We start from the raw sequence: 20,087 nt of genomic DNA, 5'->3' as shown, positions 1-20,087 counted from the left end.
TTTCCTTTAGGAAATAGACTTTATTTTAAAGTATGTGTAGGAGAGATGTGTACCAACATGCTGTTTCATAAACTATCTACAGATCCAGCCCTGAAGTGCCAGATGAGCTCCGGTGGGTCTCACATGACGTGGGCCTGGGTGACCAGGACGTGGTCTATGCCGGCCTGCCTAAAGCCACTAATTCCAGTTGTTAATCCGGAGTGTGAGCCTGAAAATAACCCAGCGGCGCTGAGCCAGCAAGAGGCTGCTGCTCTAACCTGGAAGGAAATCGCTGTCATCAGGAATAAACTTCCTGGGTTGTTCTGCGGCCGGGGCAGTGCGGAAGAGAAGCGACAGCGGGAGAGATGGGTTTGACCAGCAGCGCAAATAGTAGGTAACAGCCTTTGTGTGTGTTTATTATTAACGTTTAGGAGCTGTCGGAGGCAGGGTGTGCAGCCTGCAGTTTTGGGGACACTTCCTGTTCAGCAGCAGAGAAACCATTTCAGGGCTGGAGGAGGGGAGTCGGGTGTGTTTGTGTTGTGTGAGGTTTGAGCTCCCGAAAGGGCGAGAAATGACATTCCCCTTCCTTCCTTTTTCCTGAATAGAAAAATATATTGCTTTTGTTTAGGGGATAGACAGGATTTTGGCTTGAAGTGCCATGTTTGCAGTTACTGTCAAGTTCCCCTTCTGAGCCTGCGCTCTGCTGGAAGCCTTCCCCCAGGCAGTGCGGGCTCGGACTGTTGAACACAGGACTGTAGCGCCTTGTATTAGGAAACTTGAATTATGAGCGTGATTCACCGTTTATTTGCCTCTTAAAGAGCACAGCACTGAGCTTGTTTCTGATCTTAAACCAATGTAGGGCACAAGGAGAGTGAAACTTAGTGGACTTGAACCTGGCCCTTAAACATGAGGTCTGAATAGTGTTTTTTACATTTGTCCCTACTGGCTGCTTTCTTGTTGATAAGCAGGTAATGGGAAGGGCAGAACCATTTCTGCAGCTGTAAATTGGAAATAATTCCTAGGAAGCCACTGGGAATAACCTGGTAAATACTGAGGAAGTTAGTAAGAAGCCCTCTGGTACTTGAGAGTAAAATGGGGCAGAGTCAGGAAATCTGACACATTTCAGATGTGCTGATTTTCTTTTGGCTTCCTCCCCTCCTGCATGGGCATGTGGGAGGCCTTGGGGGTATTTGAGTAGTGACCTGAGATGTGTACAGAGCTGAGGATGTGAGTGTTCCCACCCTGGGGGTGGGGGATATTTCAGTTATTGATTGGGGCTAGAAATGTGCTTTGTCTACGCTTGGGTTTTGCTATAGGAAAAAAGAAAAAATGTTCAAGTTAAAGGTACAGCTGAGCGGGTTTAAGATCAGAGCGTGCTGGCTTTTTTATAAAAGTCAAATTTACTGCAAGGGGAACAAACCTGATGGCAGGGGAATGTGCCAGCAATTGGCAAGAGGCAAGGGATTTCAGTTCAAGTGGAGACTAAGTATTTTGAGGTGATGCTATTACCTTAGATGCCAAATAGTGTTGTGGAAAAAGCATCTTTGTCCCTTCCTGTTGGAACAGTGGGGATATGCACTCTTTTCGTTATTCCTTACATTCTCAGAAAATAAAAAACTATGGAATTTGAGTGTGGGAAGCCTGTTGTTTGCCTCACTTCTGGGAATCGTAGCCCTGGGCTGCAGTGCAGGTTCAAGGCCGTGGGACATCCAAGGCACAGGTCCTGCTGGGAGGAGATGTCAGGCCCTCTTAAACGGCTCTGCAGTGCGGCAGGGATGTGGCAGGCTGGATCCAGGCTTCAGCTCCTGAGATGTTGGGTTCCCAGGAGCAGACACAAACTGGCCCTGCCCCTCTCCCCGGGACTGTCATTGCTGGCAGCAAAACCGCAGGGGTTGGCTTCGTGGCGTGGTGAAATTGCAGGGTACAGCTCTGGCGTAACTAAATAAAGCTCTACCCTGAGCGCTGCCTCCCTTGCAGCCAGACGGACAAGTGACCTGTGCTTTTTAGCTCCTCGCTGGTTTTTAGCTTACCTCATCCACTAACCACTCCATCCCCTTGTCATGTTCCCTCTGAGTCATGACTCGAGCTGTCTCGGGAATGACAGCTACACTTCATTCTAGTTTTCAGTGTGGTTTTTTTTGCAAAATGGATCTATTGCAAAATATCCGGCTGGTTGAAAAGCTGCTTTGTTTAGTTCTGGTTTGGGTTTATTTGTTAGTGTCCCTGTTTAGAAATAGCTGGACCTCAGACATCTCCCTGCTGGAAGTGTGATCTTGCGAAACCAGAGCTGGTTTATACGTTCTATATTATTCTGGAATTTCTATCTTGTTTTAAACACAAGTTCTGCCTCAGTTTGACTTCGCTTTCAAATATTGGCAAACCCTATTGCAGCTGTAGTCATGCTTTTGTATTTTAGGCTAAAATACGAAGCTTTGTTTGAAAAAAATTAATTTATGAAAAAACAAAGATGCCTTTCAGTACAGGCTTGACACTTTTGTTTCTCAAGAAACTTGATTCATGTGTCTCAGACTCTGTCATCCAGTTTGCTCTGATTTTTTTTTTTTTGCTATTCTGTTTTCCAGGTTCTAGCTGATGCCCAGGGTTCCTTGTAATGATGCCGTCACGTACAAATCTGACTGCTGGGATTCCCAGTAGCAAAGTCAAATATTCCAAGCTCTCCAGCACTGATGATGGATATATTGACCTGCAGGTAAAAAGTGGGGAAGAAAACCTCTTTCTGCTACTGCTTTAACTGTAAACTACTAGGAAAGGCTGCTACAGCTGTGCATGTGCACGGGAGGCTGCTGTTTTGTTCATGCCCAGCAGAGCAGCCTCAGAAAGGTCCAAAGGTAGCTGCAAGCTACCACTTCAGCCCTTCTCTTCCAGAAGGTCTGTAGAGCTTCACTGGAAACAAGATTGGTTTAGTAGTGTCAGATGCATTTCTTTGGAGGGAGGTAAAAATCAGGGCAGACCTGGAAGCAAGGGGTGTAAATGCTGGCTCAGACAGCATCTCCACGGGCAGGATTCCTGCAGGAGGGCCACTGCAGAGCTGCTGTGACAGCTTGTCCCGTGTCATTGTTGCTACCTGTGGGATTTGTCTCTGCACGGTGGGAGGGGAACTGTGCTGAGTGAAGCTGTTTAATATTTGGGGTTTTTTCCATCCAGTTCAAGAAGAGCCCACCAAAAATCCCCTACAAGGCAATTGCACTGGCTATTGTGCTCTTCATGATCGGGACCTTCCTCATTATCATAGGAGCCCTCCTCTTGGCAGGATACATTAGCAAAGGCGTAAGTGGTTTGATTACCTTTCTGTTAAGAGTTTTGTGTTGTCCATTCCTCAAAGCCTGCCATGAACTGTCGTGTTCAGTGTAGAAATTCAGAGCAAAAGGCCTGGAAGCCAGAAAGTAATCCTCTCCACTGCCCTGCTGGTGTCTGACAGCCCTGTTTCTCTGGCAGCAGAGCCCTGTCTTCACTTAGTAAGTCTGGAGCAGGTTCATAGCTGGATTGGAGATCTGCCAGGGAGGGCTGAGTTTCTGTGTCCTCCTTGGGGTACGGTTTCATTTTAATGCTACCTCCCTGCAGAGGTCAGCTTGCTGTCCTGGAAAAACTTCATGCAGGGATCATCACTCTTCTAGTGAAGATAATGCAGGAGATAGCAGACCGCTATATAGGACACAGCACCACTTTTCTCATCTCTCTGTATTTATGACCCACTGAAAGTGGATCTATTGTTCGCAGCTGACTTGGTGCTCCTCTGTGGCACACTTCTCCTTTTACCTTGTGCTGTATGGAGTTGCTTTACGGTTGGCAGCTGCTGCTTATCATTGTGGAAACAGCAGCATTTTGGCTGTATCAGAAGCAGTCCAGGCGAGCTCGCTTTTGGCCAAGTGTGCAGCACCCAGCCTGTGGCTGGCAGCTTTATGTGATTAGTGCTAGGAGCCACCTCTATCTGAAGGAGAAATTCAGTTGAGGGTTTCCTGTAGCAAGGAGGAGATGCCAGGGAGAGAACTTAGCATTCAGCCTGAGGAAAACTGAGATATTTCTGATTTAAGATGAATTTTTTTTTATTTTTCATCAGCTAGCCAAGCCTTAGGGATGAGTAGTTGAGGCAGGGCTGAAGAAAAAGGAAAGACTCCCCCATACAGATCTCTGCTTACTACACTTGAATTTCTCTCTTGTGCAGGGAACGGACCGTGCTATCCCCGTGCTCATCATTGGGATCCTCGTGTTTCTCCCAGGCTTCTACCACCTGCGCATCGCATACTACGCTTCCAAAGGCTACCGGGGCTATTCCTATGACGATATCCCGGATTTTGATGATTGAACAATGTATTTAATTGCATTCTAATTAGGTTGGTGGTAAGCGCTGTTAGTTACGCTGGATATCTGAGGGGACCTGTAAGATTGTAGATGAAGTATAGCAGTCACAAGATTCCAGTTCCTGGTTTTGAGGTGATGCAGGTTTTTCAGTTGTGGGGTGGGGGCTTGAACACAGAACTGACCAAAAGGATTGCAACATTAGGTGGGAAGAACATGTGATTTATTGTATTTTTCCTCTTTTGATCACGTAATGCTGGTTGCTTGTAGGAAGTTCTTCTTGGGCAAGGCAATTCTAACAATTTTCCAAAAATAGGTGAGCCAGTTCCAGCAGTAAAGATATTTGTTTTTTCTAACTGTTTTGTAGTGTTTATTTTAGTTTTCAGTGAGATTGTGGTTATCATTGGGTTTACTTTTGCAGATAACACCATAGTTAAATTCTCCTTTTGCTCTGTCCATCAGAAATGCTTCCAATCTACTTGTCCTGTGCTTGTCTGGAGTAATGCGAGTCAGATACGTACAAGAGGGGGAAGACTGTGCTTGCTTGAAATAACTTACATGTAGTGCATTTGCTATACAGCTCTTGTCAGACTGACCAAGTTTATTTACTCAGCAAACACTTCAGAAGCAAGCTTTTCCCCATGCCACTGTTACTTTTGGCAAAATCTGCTTATCCTTGAAAAAGACTGTTGTTGGATTTTGCTTATTATTTTAAACAAACCAAATGGTTACAGGGAGAAGAATTGGAATCTGGATTAGGAGTCAAGTGTCTAAATACCAAAATCTTGGTTTTGACTAGTGTGGGTATTGGAGACACTTGAATTCCATCTGTATTTGGAATCATTTTGTCCTTGTCTAGATAATATGCTGTGCATAACTCCCTAGACGAGTAAAAAGGAAATCTCTGTATAGTTTGTACTGAATAAATCCCATCTGTATTGTTTTGCTAGCTTCAGTGAAAACAGATTGGTAGCTCTATTTTATGTAAAGTAAAAACCGTCTGTCTCCTGAAGTGGGAATGAACTCAGTGTCCTGGAAAACAAGTATGTGACAAGTAGTGATGCAAGTAGATGTATTTAATATGAATAAACTTCACTATATTCTGTGTACAAATCATAAGCTTGTCTTTCTCACATTCACAGATCTGTGTGCCCTAAAAACTGTTCTGGTCAACCAGATTAAGGCTTTAGCTGAATTTGCTGTTGCCTTCTGCTTCCCACTGCTAATGTAGTCGCTCCAATCAGCATTAGGCTTTGCTGAGCCAGCAGCTTTGGAACGGCTCCATCTGCTCTCCTGGACCCTTGGCTGGCTTTGGGGCAGAGCTGGGATCACCCTCCCTAGTGCAGCAATCCAGAGTGCCCTGGGTGCGGCAGGAAAACGTGATTCTCCAGAAGGTCAGGATTTGCCTTTTAAACCTCACGTGCAGTCCTTATTAAATGTGCAAAGACCCCAGACTCCTAATTGCTTTGCCTCAGGGTCCAAGTATCCAGTTCCTTTTGTTGTGCGATGTAGCAGGAGCAGTGACTGTTTGAATATGGCTTGCAGGCTGGTGCTGGTACTCCAGAATTGTCAGGTGTGCCTCATGTGGACTGAAAATTTTTGAAAGGAAGAGGGGCAGGTATTGCTCTTAGTGCAGAGCAGGTCCATGCTGAGAACAGTGCTGGATGCTCTACAGCTCCCTGAAAGGAGGGTGCAGAGAGGGGGGAGGAGTCTCTTGAGCCAAGGAACCAGCGCCAGGACAAGAGGGAATGGCCTCAAGCTGCGCCAGGGCAGGGTCAGACTGGCTCTTAGGAAGGATTTCTTTGCAGAAGGGGCTGTTGGGCGTTGGAATGGGCTGCCCAGGGCAGAGGGGGAGTCCCCATCCCTGGAGGGGTTGAAGAGTCGGGTTGAGCCAGCGCTGAGGGATCTGGTGGAGTTGGGAACGGTCAGTGTGAGGTTCATGGTTGGACTGGAGGAGCTTCAAGGGCTTTTCCAACCCAGATGGTTCTGATTCTGTGAAGTACTCTTAAAATTGCCTTTTATCTCCTCCAGTGTTCTAGATTAAACCCTAGATTAAAGCCTGAGCCAAGATCTTTAACTTGCATCGCTTCCCTTCTTTGACTTAATTGGTCTGCGCGTGCCCCAGCGTTGCACTCTGAGGAATACCTGGGCTCAGGATCTCCCTTGCCATCTCTGGAGGCCGCAGCTATGCACGTTCTCCCCCGCTCTGCTGCGTCACGCCGGCCCTCGCCCGTCTCACACTCCTGCTGCTGCCAGCCCCCGGGCTGATGGCAGCCCTGCTTCCCAGATGTTGTCACGTACTGCTTGGCAGCAGCTGAAATGTGTCAATTAAAGCTGGGTCTGGCCAGGAGAGTGGCTGCTGACGCAAAACCATGAATCAGCCTCTATTAGGGGCTAAGAATGTGGGTTAGTTTAGTTTTTGGGAAGGGGGAGAGGAACCAGAAGGGAAGTTTAGATAGAAAAAGGGGGAGGGAGAAGATGTTTTCAAGTGGGGCTGATAAGATGCAGAAGGCTGGGAGGCCTGGGTTGACTAAGGAGGATAATAAGTAAATGTAGGGGACAGGAGAAGAACATGCTGACATTTCTGGAGGAAAGGCAATTAATTAACTTATTTTTTATTTGACAGAAGCAAAGTCCTCAGGCAGCACAGTGCCTGCCCTAATGCTCCCAGGGCTGTCTGTATGAGGGATGGCCACAGGGAAATTTTCCTCTCTGCAGGGATTGTTTTATATCTAATTTGGAAAAAAGATACTTCTGGGGAAAAAAAGGTATGTTGACTGCTGGAAAAACGTAGATCCAGATGACTTCATTCTTTGCATTGACACATTGCATTCTAAGCATGGTTTTCCTCCAGAGCATAAGGCTCTAGATATTCAAATATCTATTAATTGTTTAGCTTTAGTGTAGCTAATAGCCAGGGTTCAGTTCTCTCTTGCAAAATAGTGTGAGTTTACATTTATTTCAAGAGATTGGAAAATTTTACTGCAAACGTTTTGTTTCTCAGCCTGGTCCATACCGTAGCAGTGGTGCTGTTCTGGTGTAAATTTGAGTGTAATTGGTGCTGTCAGCTCTTTTAGTTGTTAAAACATTACATAACGATGAAGCTTTCTTCCCAAATGGGGCTGTTGTTTCCGTGCCTCTGTGCTGATACATTCCAATAGGATCTTTTTAATTTTCCTCCCACTCCTGCCATGCTGTGGACCTGCATGCATGATTTGTGCGGCTGGCTTGGCTCCTTTGCCTTCCCTGAACTCCCTGGCTGTGGAGCTGTATCCTTCCCTTGACCCTGGGTGCCAGATGCTGCTGCCAAACCCCACAGTTAATGACTCTGCTCCTCAGTTCCCCTTCTGTAAAATCATGGCTGTTGTGGGTTTGGAGAGAACGGCCTGACTCACTGCAGTGGGGAGGGTAATAGGAAAAGGCCTGTGAAGAAGTTTCTGGTTCTAGAGCAGGGCTTGAATGACAAATAAGGCGCTGGCCGAACACTGATGAATGAGGATAATACTGAATAGCTATTTCCTTTATTGAGCATCATCCATTCTGGGCACTCGGCAAGGCAGCTGTCTCAGAGAAAAAATAGTCAGCATTTATAGAGCTTGATGGGGTATTATTATGCACAGAAGCTCTGGAGAAAGAACAGGCATCCAGATTTTAGGCTTCTCTCTAGTTTGAGTGCTTGAATTCATGTACCCTCAGCGATGTTCTTCTATTGCTGCTGTAGGGTGTATTTGTATGATTACATACTAAATTTAATACCATTAAGTTGCTGGAAAGACATGTGGAAGTATGATTCTAGAGTCCTCTGGCCTGAGCTACCAGCAGTCACAGAGAAATTCTGCCCCCCACTCTTTATTTATAAAAGCAAAGATTCATTTTAAGTAAATCTATTGATTTTTGTTTTACTGAACAAAGCTAATGAAAGCTCCCCAGCATCATCACATCAGAGGAAACTTCCCTTACAGACAAGCTGCGTGAAGCACCTAGGTGAATAAACTGGGGGGAACAAACAAGGTAGCAGTGGAGACAGTGTTGGGTAGCTGCAGACATTAACTGCAAGCCCTGGAAACCGCTGCTAGGTCCAAAATGGTTCTTTCTCTGCTCCTCATTTGCAGTGGCTCATCGTTAACAGCATATTGTGCTCCCTGAGGCAGAATGGGGCCTGTTCTGTTCCTCTCCTCTCCAGGAGGCTCCTTACCACTGTTAGTTGTGCAAATGCCACCAGCTGAGATGGCTACCGGTGGCTCCTGGCTCAAAGATGCTGGTGTAACTAATTTTGTAACACTTCCCACAGCCAGTTTCCATCAAGAAGAGAAGTCAGGCAGCAGACTTGCACCAAGCAGTGACATTCAAGTGTAGAGCTAAGGAGTCAACCTGGTGCCCCCACACTGGCTGAGGGACCTCAGTGGGCTTCCAGGAGAGGCTTCACACCCAGAGATGCTGCTAAAAGCAATGCAAGGGTCTCTGCCAGCTCAAGCACTGGACACGGCTGGGGACAGCCAGGGTTTATAGGAAGCATCACATCCAAGGCTGCATCTCCAAGGTCATGGCTAATGCCCCTTTTGAGAGATCCTGTAGAAGGATGCCTGCCTGAAAAGGGTGCTCTATTGCATGGCAAAAATAGGAGGGATGCAGATAAACTCAGCAGTGGCAAGGAGCAGTAGGAAAAGGCAGAATTATCCAAAGCATTGCACAAATGTTTCTGATAAACCCTTGAAAGAAGGAGCAGACAGTGTGTTGTCGGTTGCTTCATGTGATGGAGTAGTGAGGTGTTTCACCAGCCTGGAGACTGTGTGTGAGCTTCGAGAAGCCACAGCCCTGAAGGGCTTATCACCCCATCCTGGTCTCGCAATTCTTTGTTTTTAAGGTTTGTGGAGCCAGAATGTTGTGATTCCTATAGGCTTATGATTTTGCATCTGTCTGTACAGAGAGCCTTGTAAAGAGACATTGTTCCCTCTACAGGGAAACAGCTGCTGACACTGCAGTCTGATCCTGGAAAAGGGGGTGTAAGTACTCCAGGTAGCAACTTTCCACATGCTGTGTATGTTCCTTGGCATCACCGTTGATCATTCTTGCTGAGGTTCTCCATGTGCTTGTGCTGATGGAGGTTCATGGGAAGGGGAGAGGTCCTGTGGTGACATAGTAAGAGGAAATTTGAGTTTTGAACTCCTTGTTAGTCTTTTCTCAGCAGTGATTTGTATTTCCTCTTACCCTTTTGATAAGCTCATCCTCAAGGCCTGGATGGCTGTTGTACTGTTTGACTGCCGAGCTGGGTGGTTGTAAGGAGGCTGAGTTGGCCAGCTGGTGATTGATCTTAGTCCTGAAAATATTTTAGTAGAAGTTGTGTGAAACATCTGTGGAGATCAGGGAGAGAACGTGATGACTCAGTTGGAGCACGCTGGCTATGACCCCCATGCTATAAATACAGCCATAAACCAAATGCTTCGTTTGAACGAACAGCACAATCTGCAACAGCATCTCTAGTGCTTTTCTGGTACCCATCGTGCAGGAACACTTAGACCAGCCCCTGCGGTCGGGGTTTGCTTCTTTCTGTCAACTGCAATTAGCCAAATTCAGCAACATTTGCCACTGAGAGGCTCAGTGCTATGCTGCTACTCATACAGCAGTGTGGATTTTGCTTAGCATAAAAGACGACGTCAAAACCCTGCAGGGCAGGAAGAAATGACTTGGCACTACAGTCCTGTCCTTTCTAATCAGATTTGTGCTATGCTCCACTTAGGCTGTGGCCTAAACGAGTTTCTCCACGCTCTCTCCATACTCCTCCCCCTCATGCCTAGTCCTTAAAAGTCCCAAGCATCAGCCCATTCATACAACTGCCTCTCACATCTTCTGCCTCTCCCTAAACCACTCCTAAAGCTTTCTCCTGGCCCTTCCCTTGGGGTGTCTGTCCTGCTCCTCCCAGCAAGATCCCTACTTCTGGGACTCCTTGGCTGATCCTGCCTTTTCCCTTGGCACTCTCCTTATTGCTGTACTCTGGAGCTGCAGCTTGTCAGTTTAGAGGGTAAGTGCAAATTGCCTGCCCCTGGGGTCTCTCTGGCTTCCCAACGGCTAGCAAAGACCTTTGGTTTGCCTCGTCTAGCTTGAGGAAGTCAGCAATCCTGCCTTCATCTTCTGCCTGCTGTACCTGGTGGAAAGAAATGTGCTTTGCTTTTTTCCTAGAGCTCTGCATTCGACCCAGCTATGCTTTCATGCTGCAAGGCAGCTGGCATGCTGTGTCCTGTGCTCCCCGTGTGAAATGTGGATGTGTGTGTTCACAGCATTTCCTGTCTCCTTCCTTAATACAAAAGCAGCTTGAGGCTTTTAGGAATGCTGGATTTAACTAAAAATAGTCCAAACAGTTCAGCGGGCCGTGACAGATTCCTCCCTCCCATGAGAATTGGCTTTGTTCTGAGATGGAGCCAAGGGTCAAGGAAAAAAAAAAGCTTAATTGTGGATTAGAAATGGTTGTTTCCAAATTATTTCATTGACACTTTTGATTCTCCAGGCTCAGGCAGATTTTGGTTTGTGCTGGCTGTGTACTTGTTACCTTGAGGCCTTTCCTTCCGTGCTGTCACCCATGTCTAGGAAGGTGATAAACTTCTTTTAATAGGAAATAAGGCAATTATTAGGAGTTCTTTTTTTGTGGCCTGCATGGACAGATCTTATGACAAGAATCAGGAAGCGAATGTTTCCTTCCTCTACACTGTACTGCTGTTGGATACTGAGCTGTGCTGCTGTCCTCCAGCTCTGGAGCAGCATAAGGGCTGCTCTTAGACCTTGCCTCTTTGACAGCATCACAGACCTATGAGACTCATGTACAGCTCTTCCAGTTCTGCTGCAATTACAATAAGGAACAAAATTGCGATGAATCTTCTTTGAGAGGACTCTTTCTGCTGCTGTGAAATAGCAGTTTTGGCACTGAAAGCACAAGTTCTGTGGAAGAATCACTATTTCAGCCTGGGCTGTTAAAGGAGAAAAAAAAACTACCAGTCACCACTAATTAATTTTGTTTTGAAATATTTACTTGGACTGAAGTAGTAGCTGCTCTTAAGTCTTTAAAGGATTAGCTGCCTGCTAGTCTTTCATGCCTGCAACCATTTATTTAAGCTGTTGCTGCAAATCATGCTGTTAACCTGTCATACAAGGTTTTAACCTTTCTTTCCTTGCCAGTGGGAAGTGCACGGTACATGGGGTCTTGCTGACATGATAGTGGGAAGTTAATACATCCGCAGTCAGGTCTTCTGGGTTCTTTCCCCAGCTTCTTGAAAGAGGGGAAAGACAGAAAATGAATATAGTAACAATTGTCTACCTCAGGATGTTGCAAAGCCTAATGAGGGGCTGTAAAAAGTTTAGGGAACATGAGATGTTTGCAAATGTATCCTACCCCCTGCTTCTGCTTTTCCATGTGCTGTTACCAGGGCAAATAATTCCTCTCCCTCCCACTGACCTGTCAGCTGGGATGCAGCATTTCCATCGCGCTTCATCCTGATGTTCGCTTGCATTTGTCATACCACGTTGCATCATATTTAACACAAGTGGTCAAACCAATCGACCAAAACCCAGCTGCCAGCAGAGGGTTCACTCATGCAAGAGCATCAGTTGCTGAGCTAAAAGCCATGTTTTAGCAAAGGAAGTGTCAGGCGGATCTAGAAAGAATCCTTGAAGAAGGCTGAGAACTCGCCTCAGCAAGGATTATTTCTTATGCATGTAGTGTATTTAGTGTAAAAGGGGAAGATCTCAGGTCCTTAAACCTACAAATACTAATTAACATCACCATATAATTTTCTAGCAGTTGTTTTCATTAATATGTCATTAGAAAAAGTCTATCAGCTCCCATAACACTAATTTTTCTTGTCTCTCAACACAAGTTCATCTCACAGTGTGACTTCTTCACTGCTATTTTAGGTGGTTCTTTTCCAGACTTTTCCTCCGAATTTGATACCACAGGTCGAGTGAATCCCCTCTGCCTTTTATTGCATGAGAATAGAGGCAGGATTGTAACATGGCCAGTTCAAATGTATGCCTAAAAATAGGCCTGTGGATGGTCTCCAACTTCAAATACAAAAAACGGATTTGTAAGGTTTCTCTTCGTTGGGTGACAGCATTTCAGACTGCGAAGATGACACTTCAAAGTGTCATCAACTTACAAACAACTCGTGTTTAATTCTCTCCATGAAACAAAGGAGACAGACTTTGACTTGCATCTGCAGTCGGCCAAGGCACTGAATGCTTGAAGCTGGCAGCCTGCTCCACTCCAGGGAGTTTCTCATCCCTTAGCAGGGTCAGAACACCAGGATGCTGTCCTGGTCTGCTGCTTCCCACCCCGTCAGCGGGGCATGGGCCCAGGTCTCAGGAGGGAGTTAAGGGCAGGCACACATCCCTTCTCCCTTCTGCTGTAGGTAGGGAAAATCATTTAACAGTGGCAAGACAGGCCAGAGCTTGCAAGAACAGCTCAGTGATACAGTATCACACTGCTTAGCACTAAATATGAGTAGCAGAGAGGTGGCATTTCAGGCAGGGAAGGAGTTAATAAAATAAAGGGCAATTTGCAGGGGAGAAGTTGGAGTTCATTGTTCCAGGCTCTGCTGTGGATTTCCTTTTTATCTTTTCATCTCTGAGCCTTGGTTCTCATCATAAAAAGGGGTTGCTAGTCCTTTTTCTATTTTTATTTAGACTGAGCCCTTCAAGGCATGGACTGTACCTTAACCTGTGTGCAGCAGCACAGTGGGAAAGCTCTGCTGGTAGGGAACTATAAATAGTGAGCCTGTCCAGCCCTGTGGCATCCATGCTTGCTATAATTGCCTGGTTTGCGCTCCTGTGACAAGTGTTAGTTCAGCTGTCAGGGAAAGAAGGAACTGAGAAGTATTGCCACAGACAGTTTCCAGCTCTCGAGTTGCCCGTTGAGTTTTGGTTTGGGCCCAGTTCTCCCTCCTGCCTTGGAGTTCTTCTTTTTCTAGCTGTGTGTGAATGACGATTCCCGGTGTCTGCGCAGCGTGATCCAGGCAGTTCCATTTCAAGCAGCTTTGTAGAGGGCTCATTGTGGTGCTGCCTATTCTGATCATTAACTTGTGCCTCAGCACCATGCTCGTTTATTTTGTCTTTTGCCACTTGCTAGAGGGAACTGATTCTGCAGCAATCATTTTTCTATCATTCCTGACATCACTTTTTGTTACGACATGCTCACATGAAGAATTAAATGACTCATGGGGAGATAGCGGATAAAAGTAATGACAATGTCCAAGCCCATCCTTCCTCTCTGAACCGATTATGGATGTTTTTTCAGAATGGCTTGCAAGTGGTTTCAAGCAATGAAAGGTTAAAACAGGGATTCTCTCTGCTCTCACTTCTCTGCTGAGATGAGTAAGCAACCATGAGGGTGCTGCTGCCTGTTCTTTGCAAAGGAAGGGACCTCCATTTGGACTCCCAGGGGAGGTGGCTTAAAATATTATTCTGTGCTATAAAATTCCTCTAATGGACTTAAAAAAATTTTGTGCACCATGTCCACAGCCTTTTGGAAGTAGATTAAGTGGAAATAAATTGCTCTGGTCCTGCCTGTACACATCTGTCAACAGAAGCTGCCATTTACTGCCACAGCTTTGAACAACTGCCACTCATGAACTTGATGCAAGGTGGCAAAACCCAGCTTGGAGACCATCTCCCTGAATAACATAGGCTCATCCAGTGAGTAGCTGCAAGCAAAATGCCAGTGTGAATGTGCACTGGCAAAGCAAAAATGTCAGGAGCTGTCAGCCACGGGCTCTTGCGGTGCCTTTTCTGCTGCCACACCACCTCAGAGTCAAGAGATGTGGCTCCAGCAGCTCAGCAGTATTGGCAACTAGAACCTGGCAGAAAAAGAGAACAGGGAGGATAAATGCATGCTGTTTTCCTGGCCCCCTCTTGCTCCCACTCTTCCCAAGATGTAAGGACTCTCCCTTGGCTAATTGCAGGGGCTGTGCTTTTGAGAAGAGACCTAGGAATGAGCTGAGAGGTGACTAAGCCCATCTCCTTCCTCTGCCAAATACAGGTCTTCCTCCTGACTCAGCAAGCTAAATCTCATCTATTTGGTACAGCCCCTGAGGTACCAGACGTAACAGCATCACGAAAATTAGCTTCTCATCCAAAGCACAAGCTGTCCAGTTGAGTTAGTGTTACTGCAAGGGTTATTACTCTCCCTTCCCTATGTTCACTGGTAATGTTTGGATGAATACCATGTGGCCAGTGTGGTCTGAGCCAACCTTATACAGAGAAGCACAGGGACCTGTTCTGGGTTGTTTGTACTGCACTGGCTGCCAGAATCTGGTCTCCATTTACAAAATATTTTGCATATACAAAGGTGAAGGAAGGTGGTCTCTCTCCAAAAGCTACCAGAGGTAAAACTGTCTTGATACAAACAGCAGGGATCCAACAATTCTGCAACTAGGCAGATTTTTTTTCTCCTGCTCTCATATTGATTTATTATGTGAATTCAGGCAACTGTAACTTTGCAACCCCTGCTATTTATCTTTCTATATAGCAAGCACAGCAGTACATCTGCCTCTTGGATTGCTGACTGAAGCCTTGGTAATTTGAGTACTTGGACCAAAGTAGTCTGAGATCCTTGGACCAAAAGCTCTATTTGCTATTAAGAGCACTTTGCACTAATTAATAAAATTCTTCCTGGGTCTTCCTACCTCCATTTTGCAGATGACAAAACTGAGGATTTAGCTCAGATGACAGACCAGGAAGTATGTTGTTCAGTTTTAGAAGTAGTTCTTAGAAAGAAATAGTTTTTTTGCTAACTATTTCCATATAACATTGGGGGGTGGGGTTGGGGGAAACAGCAATCAAGTCATGACTATCCCCAAGATGAAACTGTAAATTTATGTAGGTCAAGGAACCTGAAATGGTGTTTTCCACTAGGTGGTGGTAGACAGCATTTTTTAAGGGTTATTCGTTCTTTTCTTTACCTCATGGCAGAGAAACGCAGGGTCTGCCCAGTTCAGTATTCTCTTCCCCTTACAGTTACTATTCCATATTCCAGAGGAAGAAGCAAAAACATCACTGCTGGTGAGTTAACTTTTTTGCCTTTTCTTGGGGAGTTTTTCTTTCACCTCCGAGGTAGCTGTTGAAATACCTGGGGTTTCACTTTTATTTTGTGTAATCCAGTAAAAGATATTGCTATTACCCATATACATGTGTGCTAGACTCCACCTGTGGGATTCACATAAAATACTGTTCATCTGATGTGAGGCAGACTATTTTTTTTATTTCCTTGTTTTATGTTGGGGGGGAAAAAAAAAAAGAAAAAAAAAAACCCAAAACACACCAAGAAAACAAGATAGGGAATTGGAAATGAGCTATGGATCCCAGACCCAAAACAGTCATCCCTGAATATAACTAGATGTGAAGTTCTGATTTGGTCTTTTGGAGATCCTGTTCTCAGATCAATGATTCATGTCCCAATTGAGGCAACACTTTAGTTTAAAATGGAAATTTTGAGCAAACAGAGGAGATGCCAGCCAAAAACATTTCAGCATTTAAATTTATGCCAGTAATGTCCATGGTGCATCTCAAGAAAACCCTGACCTTCTGTAGTCCTGTCCTCACCATTTTATTTGCACAGAGCCGTGAAGAAACAAACAAAATAAAGCTGGCATGCTTGGGAAATGTACTCATTAAAGGTTACCTCGGATTATTGCTATAGTGTTGCGTTCTCTGGCTGCAGAGAAGGACACAGCTGGAGCTAAAGGCTTGACTGTCCCACAACAATATCTCCTTACAGAGACTTTTAGCTCCACATGGGCACAACTTCACCACAAAATCAAGTTTCTACTTGCACGCTGTTGTGGAGATGTTGCAGTGATTCAGGCTGGCAAATATCACAAGGCACTATTTGCTCGTGCACTCTCTAATCATTACTACTGTGATTACATTAATACTATAATATTTATCCTGCATTATGAAAGCAAGTGTAATGACTGAATAGTACAAAGAACAGCGGGAGGAACTGGGATTCCAGGACTGTAGTTTTAGCTAAAGAAAGTGTTACAGGAATTTAGGCCAGTTAGGGCAATTACAGGAGGAATTCAGGCTATGTATTCTTGATGGACAGGCATTTTACACTGGTTGAATTGGGAAGACTGGCATAAGCCTTCTATTGTGACTAATTGTCTAGATGCAGCAACACTTTACCTGTTCAGGTAAATCCCTGAGTGAGTTTTGAGGAGCTCAGATAATCTCCTAGATTAGATGTACCATAGAAGAGAAAACAAAAGGAATGCGTTTCCTTTAGAATCTCAAAGGTCTGCATGCTGAATGATTAATGATTGCTAATTTTTCTTGATAGCATTGTTATGAAGGACATGCACATGCACATCCTGTGTCTCCTATTCTTCCAACTCTTTTATGGTCCTGTGAATCATTCAGGCAGAAAGTGACTGAGTGTTTTTACAGATACCTCATGGTTCTTCACTACATTTTAATAAGAGAGATTATGTATGCCAATAATCCCAGTAAAATTATTTTCATTTCTACAGAAGGGCAGTGTGACAGCATAAAAGGGTCTCTGCCTCCCTAAATGAGTGAAAGGCCGGGGTATTTTCTGAAACTTTACGGCACAGAAGGCCACCTGGAAGGTAATTTATCTATTTAAAGGGAACAAAGACCTGAAAAATGCTTTTCTGGGTTTGAGCCTGTGGTTCCAGGGGGTCTAGCTATGTCAAATTCAATTCTTGAAGCACTAAATCCACCTTTATCATTTTTCTCCTGATTGTCCTTGGAATTATCATGACCCTGAGGCTTCTTTGTTAAATTTCAATCTGGTTGATGCAGGTGTCTGAATTTCCCACTTGTGGATCTCTTGCCATATGACCTGTATTTTACTGCCATCTTCCACTGGGGGAGGGCAAGTTAGAAAATTATAACACTTTAAAAGAAAAAAAGCTGCATGTCTGCCAACGATTTCTGAGCATAGGAAGTCCTTGTAGGGAGACTGCCTCACTGAATACATATGATCCATCTTGCTGTACAAACTCCTGTCAACAGTGAAACTGCTGCAGTCTCAATCAATCTTGCATTACTAAAATGTCCCTTACATCACAGCTCCATGTTCCTCTACCCTAACAAACAAAGGCTATTAACATTTAAAAGCTGCACTAACTCTACATATATGTTTGGGACAAAGCCAGGTTTTGAATAATGCTAAGGGATCAATATTTATAACATAGAGCGGCAGAAGAGGTGTGTTGTGACTTATCTGTGTCCTATATAGTTCTCCATATGGTTCATGTAAAAGCCTTTTAGAAGCTTAACAAGGAGAGTATTGCAGTGACTGTAGAAAAATTGATGCGTGAGGATAAGAAGCACAGATGCACCAGAGGCCTCATTGGCTCTATGGCCTTAAAATAAGCTCCTGGGTTTTACCAGGATGTGATGAAACCCTCTTTATAGGGGCAGTGGAATGGAAGGGGTCAGACAGCTGGTGAACAAATACTCAGTAAACATTCTCAGTAGCCAAACTCTGCACAAACAGCAACTATTAAGGCAAAGACCTGAAAGATCAACAAAGAAGTGCAGGTCTGGGTAAAATGATGCAATGGATTACAATTAGTGTCGCTGGTCTTGGGAGCAGAGGCTTTCCTATCGACTTAGAGATACAAGGCACCTTAATCAAATAACAAAGGGGGCTGGTGGGGGAGAAAGCTCAGCATCAGTCAATATTATCTCAAGGACACCTACTGTAAATTAGCAGGCTGATGTTTGTAGCATGGTTTTGTTGCGGGGAGAAAAGGTGGAAATTACTGGAGGCAGCTGCAGGGGCCAGCCCTGGCTTCTCAGAAAAGCATTGAGCGGTGAAAGGTTTCGTGAGCTGGCTGACTCTGGGCATGTCCAAGAACTGCATGTACTGGCAAGGGCAGAAGCCAAATTAAAGTCAGTTAATGTTATCAAACCCATTAGGAATTTCAGGTTTTCCGAGAGGGATGTGAGAGAGGCAGCGTCCATCTTTGGTAGGGGGTATCGAAGTGGCAGATGTCTTAAAACACCCAACTCCATGTGCTGGTGGGGGATCATGTCAGATTTGCCCCATTGCCCCCAGTCAGAAAACTGAAAGTCTCAGAAAAGTGAGATTTTAGGAAGAGTGATGTGCGTGTGGTGGTGTCATCTTTTGGGGGGCTTAACTTCCTTAGCCTTCCTTTTTTTTTTCCCCCCCCTAAATGTGCTCTTCTATTATAAAAGCTGGATTTTTCCTAAAAATAAAAAAAAAATAAAAAAAAAAAAATCCCACCACCCCAAGAAAACCAACCCCCAGAAAAGGCCAGGGCTGAGGGCAGCCTGTGGTGGCACCAGGCGAGTGCCATTTTCCTGGGGGCTAGGGAGGGACACCCCCTCCTCCCCAGACGAAGCGCCCTGGGGGGGCCAAGACCGGCTGAAGGGGATCGAGCCCCGCCGCGGGGCCGGGAGCCCTCCTCGTCCCCCGGCCGGCCCGGCGCTTTGGCCGCTCCCGGGGCCGCCATGGCGCCCAGGCCCTGAGGGGAGAAGGGCGGGCGCCATCTTGTCGGGGGCGGAGCGGGGCCCGGCCCGCCCCGTGCTCTGCCTGCCGGGGCGGCCCCGGCCCCGCCGCACTCGCCGCTGCCGACCGAGCGGAGCGGAGCCGCAGCCCCCAGCGCCATTGCCGCCGTCAGCCCGCTATGGCAGGTGAGCCCGTCTTCCTCCTCGTCCTCCCGCGGGCAAGACGCCGCCGCTCGCCCGCTCTGAGGGAGAAGCCTCGCCGGCGCCTCCCCCGCGGCGCTCTCCCCTCAGCGCTCTCCCCTCAGCCCGCTGCGGTCATTGCTCTCGCCTCCCGCCCGCTGTCACCTCCATCCCGGCCCCCCGCCGCCTTCTGAGAGCCGCCCTCCATCTCCAGACACCCGGGGCTCCTGCCCCTTCCTCCTCCCGGGGAGGTGGGTCGGGGCTCCACCATGTTGCCCGGCGGCGGTTCACCTTGGCCGCGCGGCTCCTGCTCCTCCTGCGCCGTCCGTACTTCTCCTCCTCTCCTTTTTATTTTATATTTATGTTTTAAACCCTTCCATGTTCTCCGTCTCGGCATTTTCAGGCTCGGCATCGCCTTCAGCCCGTGCTGGGCGGAGGGGAAGGGGCAGCTACCTGGGGCATGGCCTGGGCGGCCGCGGCAGAGGGAGATGCCTGAGGTGGGCACCTGCGGCGGGATCACCTGCCCTGCGAGGCTGAGGCACCGATGGGGATTTATCCGTGGGTGTGGGGGATGTTATTTTCTCTGTTCTATTGAGATCACCTATTTTTTAAATTTTTTTTTTCTTTAGTGTGAATCAAAATGGGTGGCAGAGTCGTAAGCTTGTAAATGGGATGGAGAAATGCAGGTTAATTCTCCCCTGGTCCTGAAGGGGTGGCCTCGCTTTCTTGTCTGATCCCGTTCTCGTGATACGCTTTGAGGGTTTTTTTTCTTTTTATTTATTTGTTAGCTTTTTTTTTTTTTTCAGTGCAAATTGGGGCGGTAAATATTTCTATTTTCTACTTTTGACTTGGGAGCCCTTTCGGTATCGTGTGTGGTTTTCTTTTGTTTTAGGGTACGTTTTGGGTAGAAATAAGTGATGTAGGTAGCGCAGAAAAATGCTCGAACAAAGCTGGTTGAAAGCCTTCGATTAGGTTTCCTTGCTTAACAAGATACCGACCTATATCGTGCATTTCTGTTGTTAGTGCCTTTTGCCTTTTTTTTTTATAGAAGATGGGAATGCAGGCAGAGGCTTGTACGGTTTCATTCCTGTCCTTTCATTTTGGAGCCATCATTGTCATTTTGTAGA

General features: G+C 46.1%; 1 protein-coding gene across 4 annotated transcripts in view; it reads left to right on the top strand.

Moving 5' to 3' along the window:
- Positions 1–20,087, top strand: part of TMEM230 (transmembrane protein 230) — a 43,178-nt gene continuing 23,091 nt past the window's right edge. The window contains exons 1-5 of one of the 4 annotated variants that reach the window (XM_074852252.1): positions 3–369; positions 2,562–2,689; positions 3,145–3,267; positions 4,163–4,331; positions 5,439–6,095. In XM_074852252.1, the coding sequence (XP_074708353.1) occupies positions 2,591–2,689; positions 3,145–3,267; positions 4,163–4,303 (363 nt within the window). In that variant the 5' untranslated portion in view covers positions 3–369; positions 2,562–2,590 and the 3' untranslated portion in view covers positions 4,304–4,331; positions 5,439–6,095. Of the gene's footprint in view, positions 374–2,561; positions 2,690–3,144; positions 3,268–4,162; positions 5,416–5,438; positions 6,096–20,087 lie in introns of those variants that run through there. The other 3 variants (XM_074852254.1, XM_074852253.1, XM_074852251.1) reach the window with 3 other exon arrangements.

The sequence above is a fragment of the Strix uralensis genome, chromosome 28 (genome assembly GCF_047716275.1).
Source record: "Strix uralensis isolate ZFMK-TIS-50842 chromosome 28, bStrUra1, whole genome shotgun sequence".
In the NCBI taxonomy this organism is placed as follows: Eukaryota; Metazoa; Chordata; class Aves; order Strigiformes; family Strigidae; genus Strix; species Strix uralensis.
This window is presented reverse-complemented; position numbering and strand designations above follow the sequence as displayed.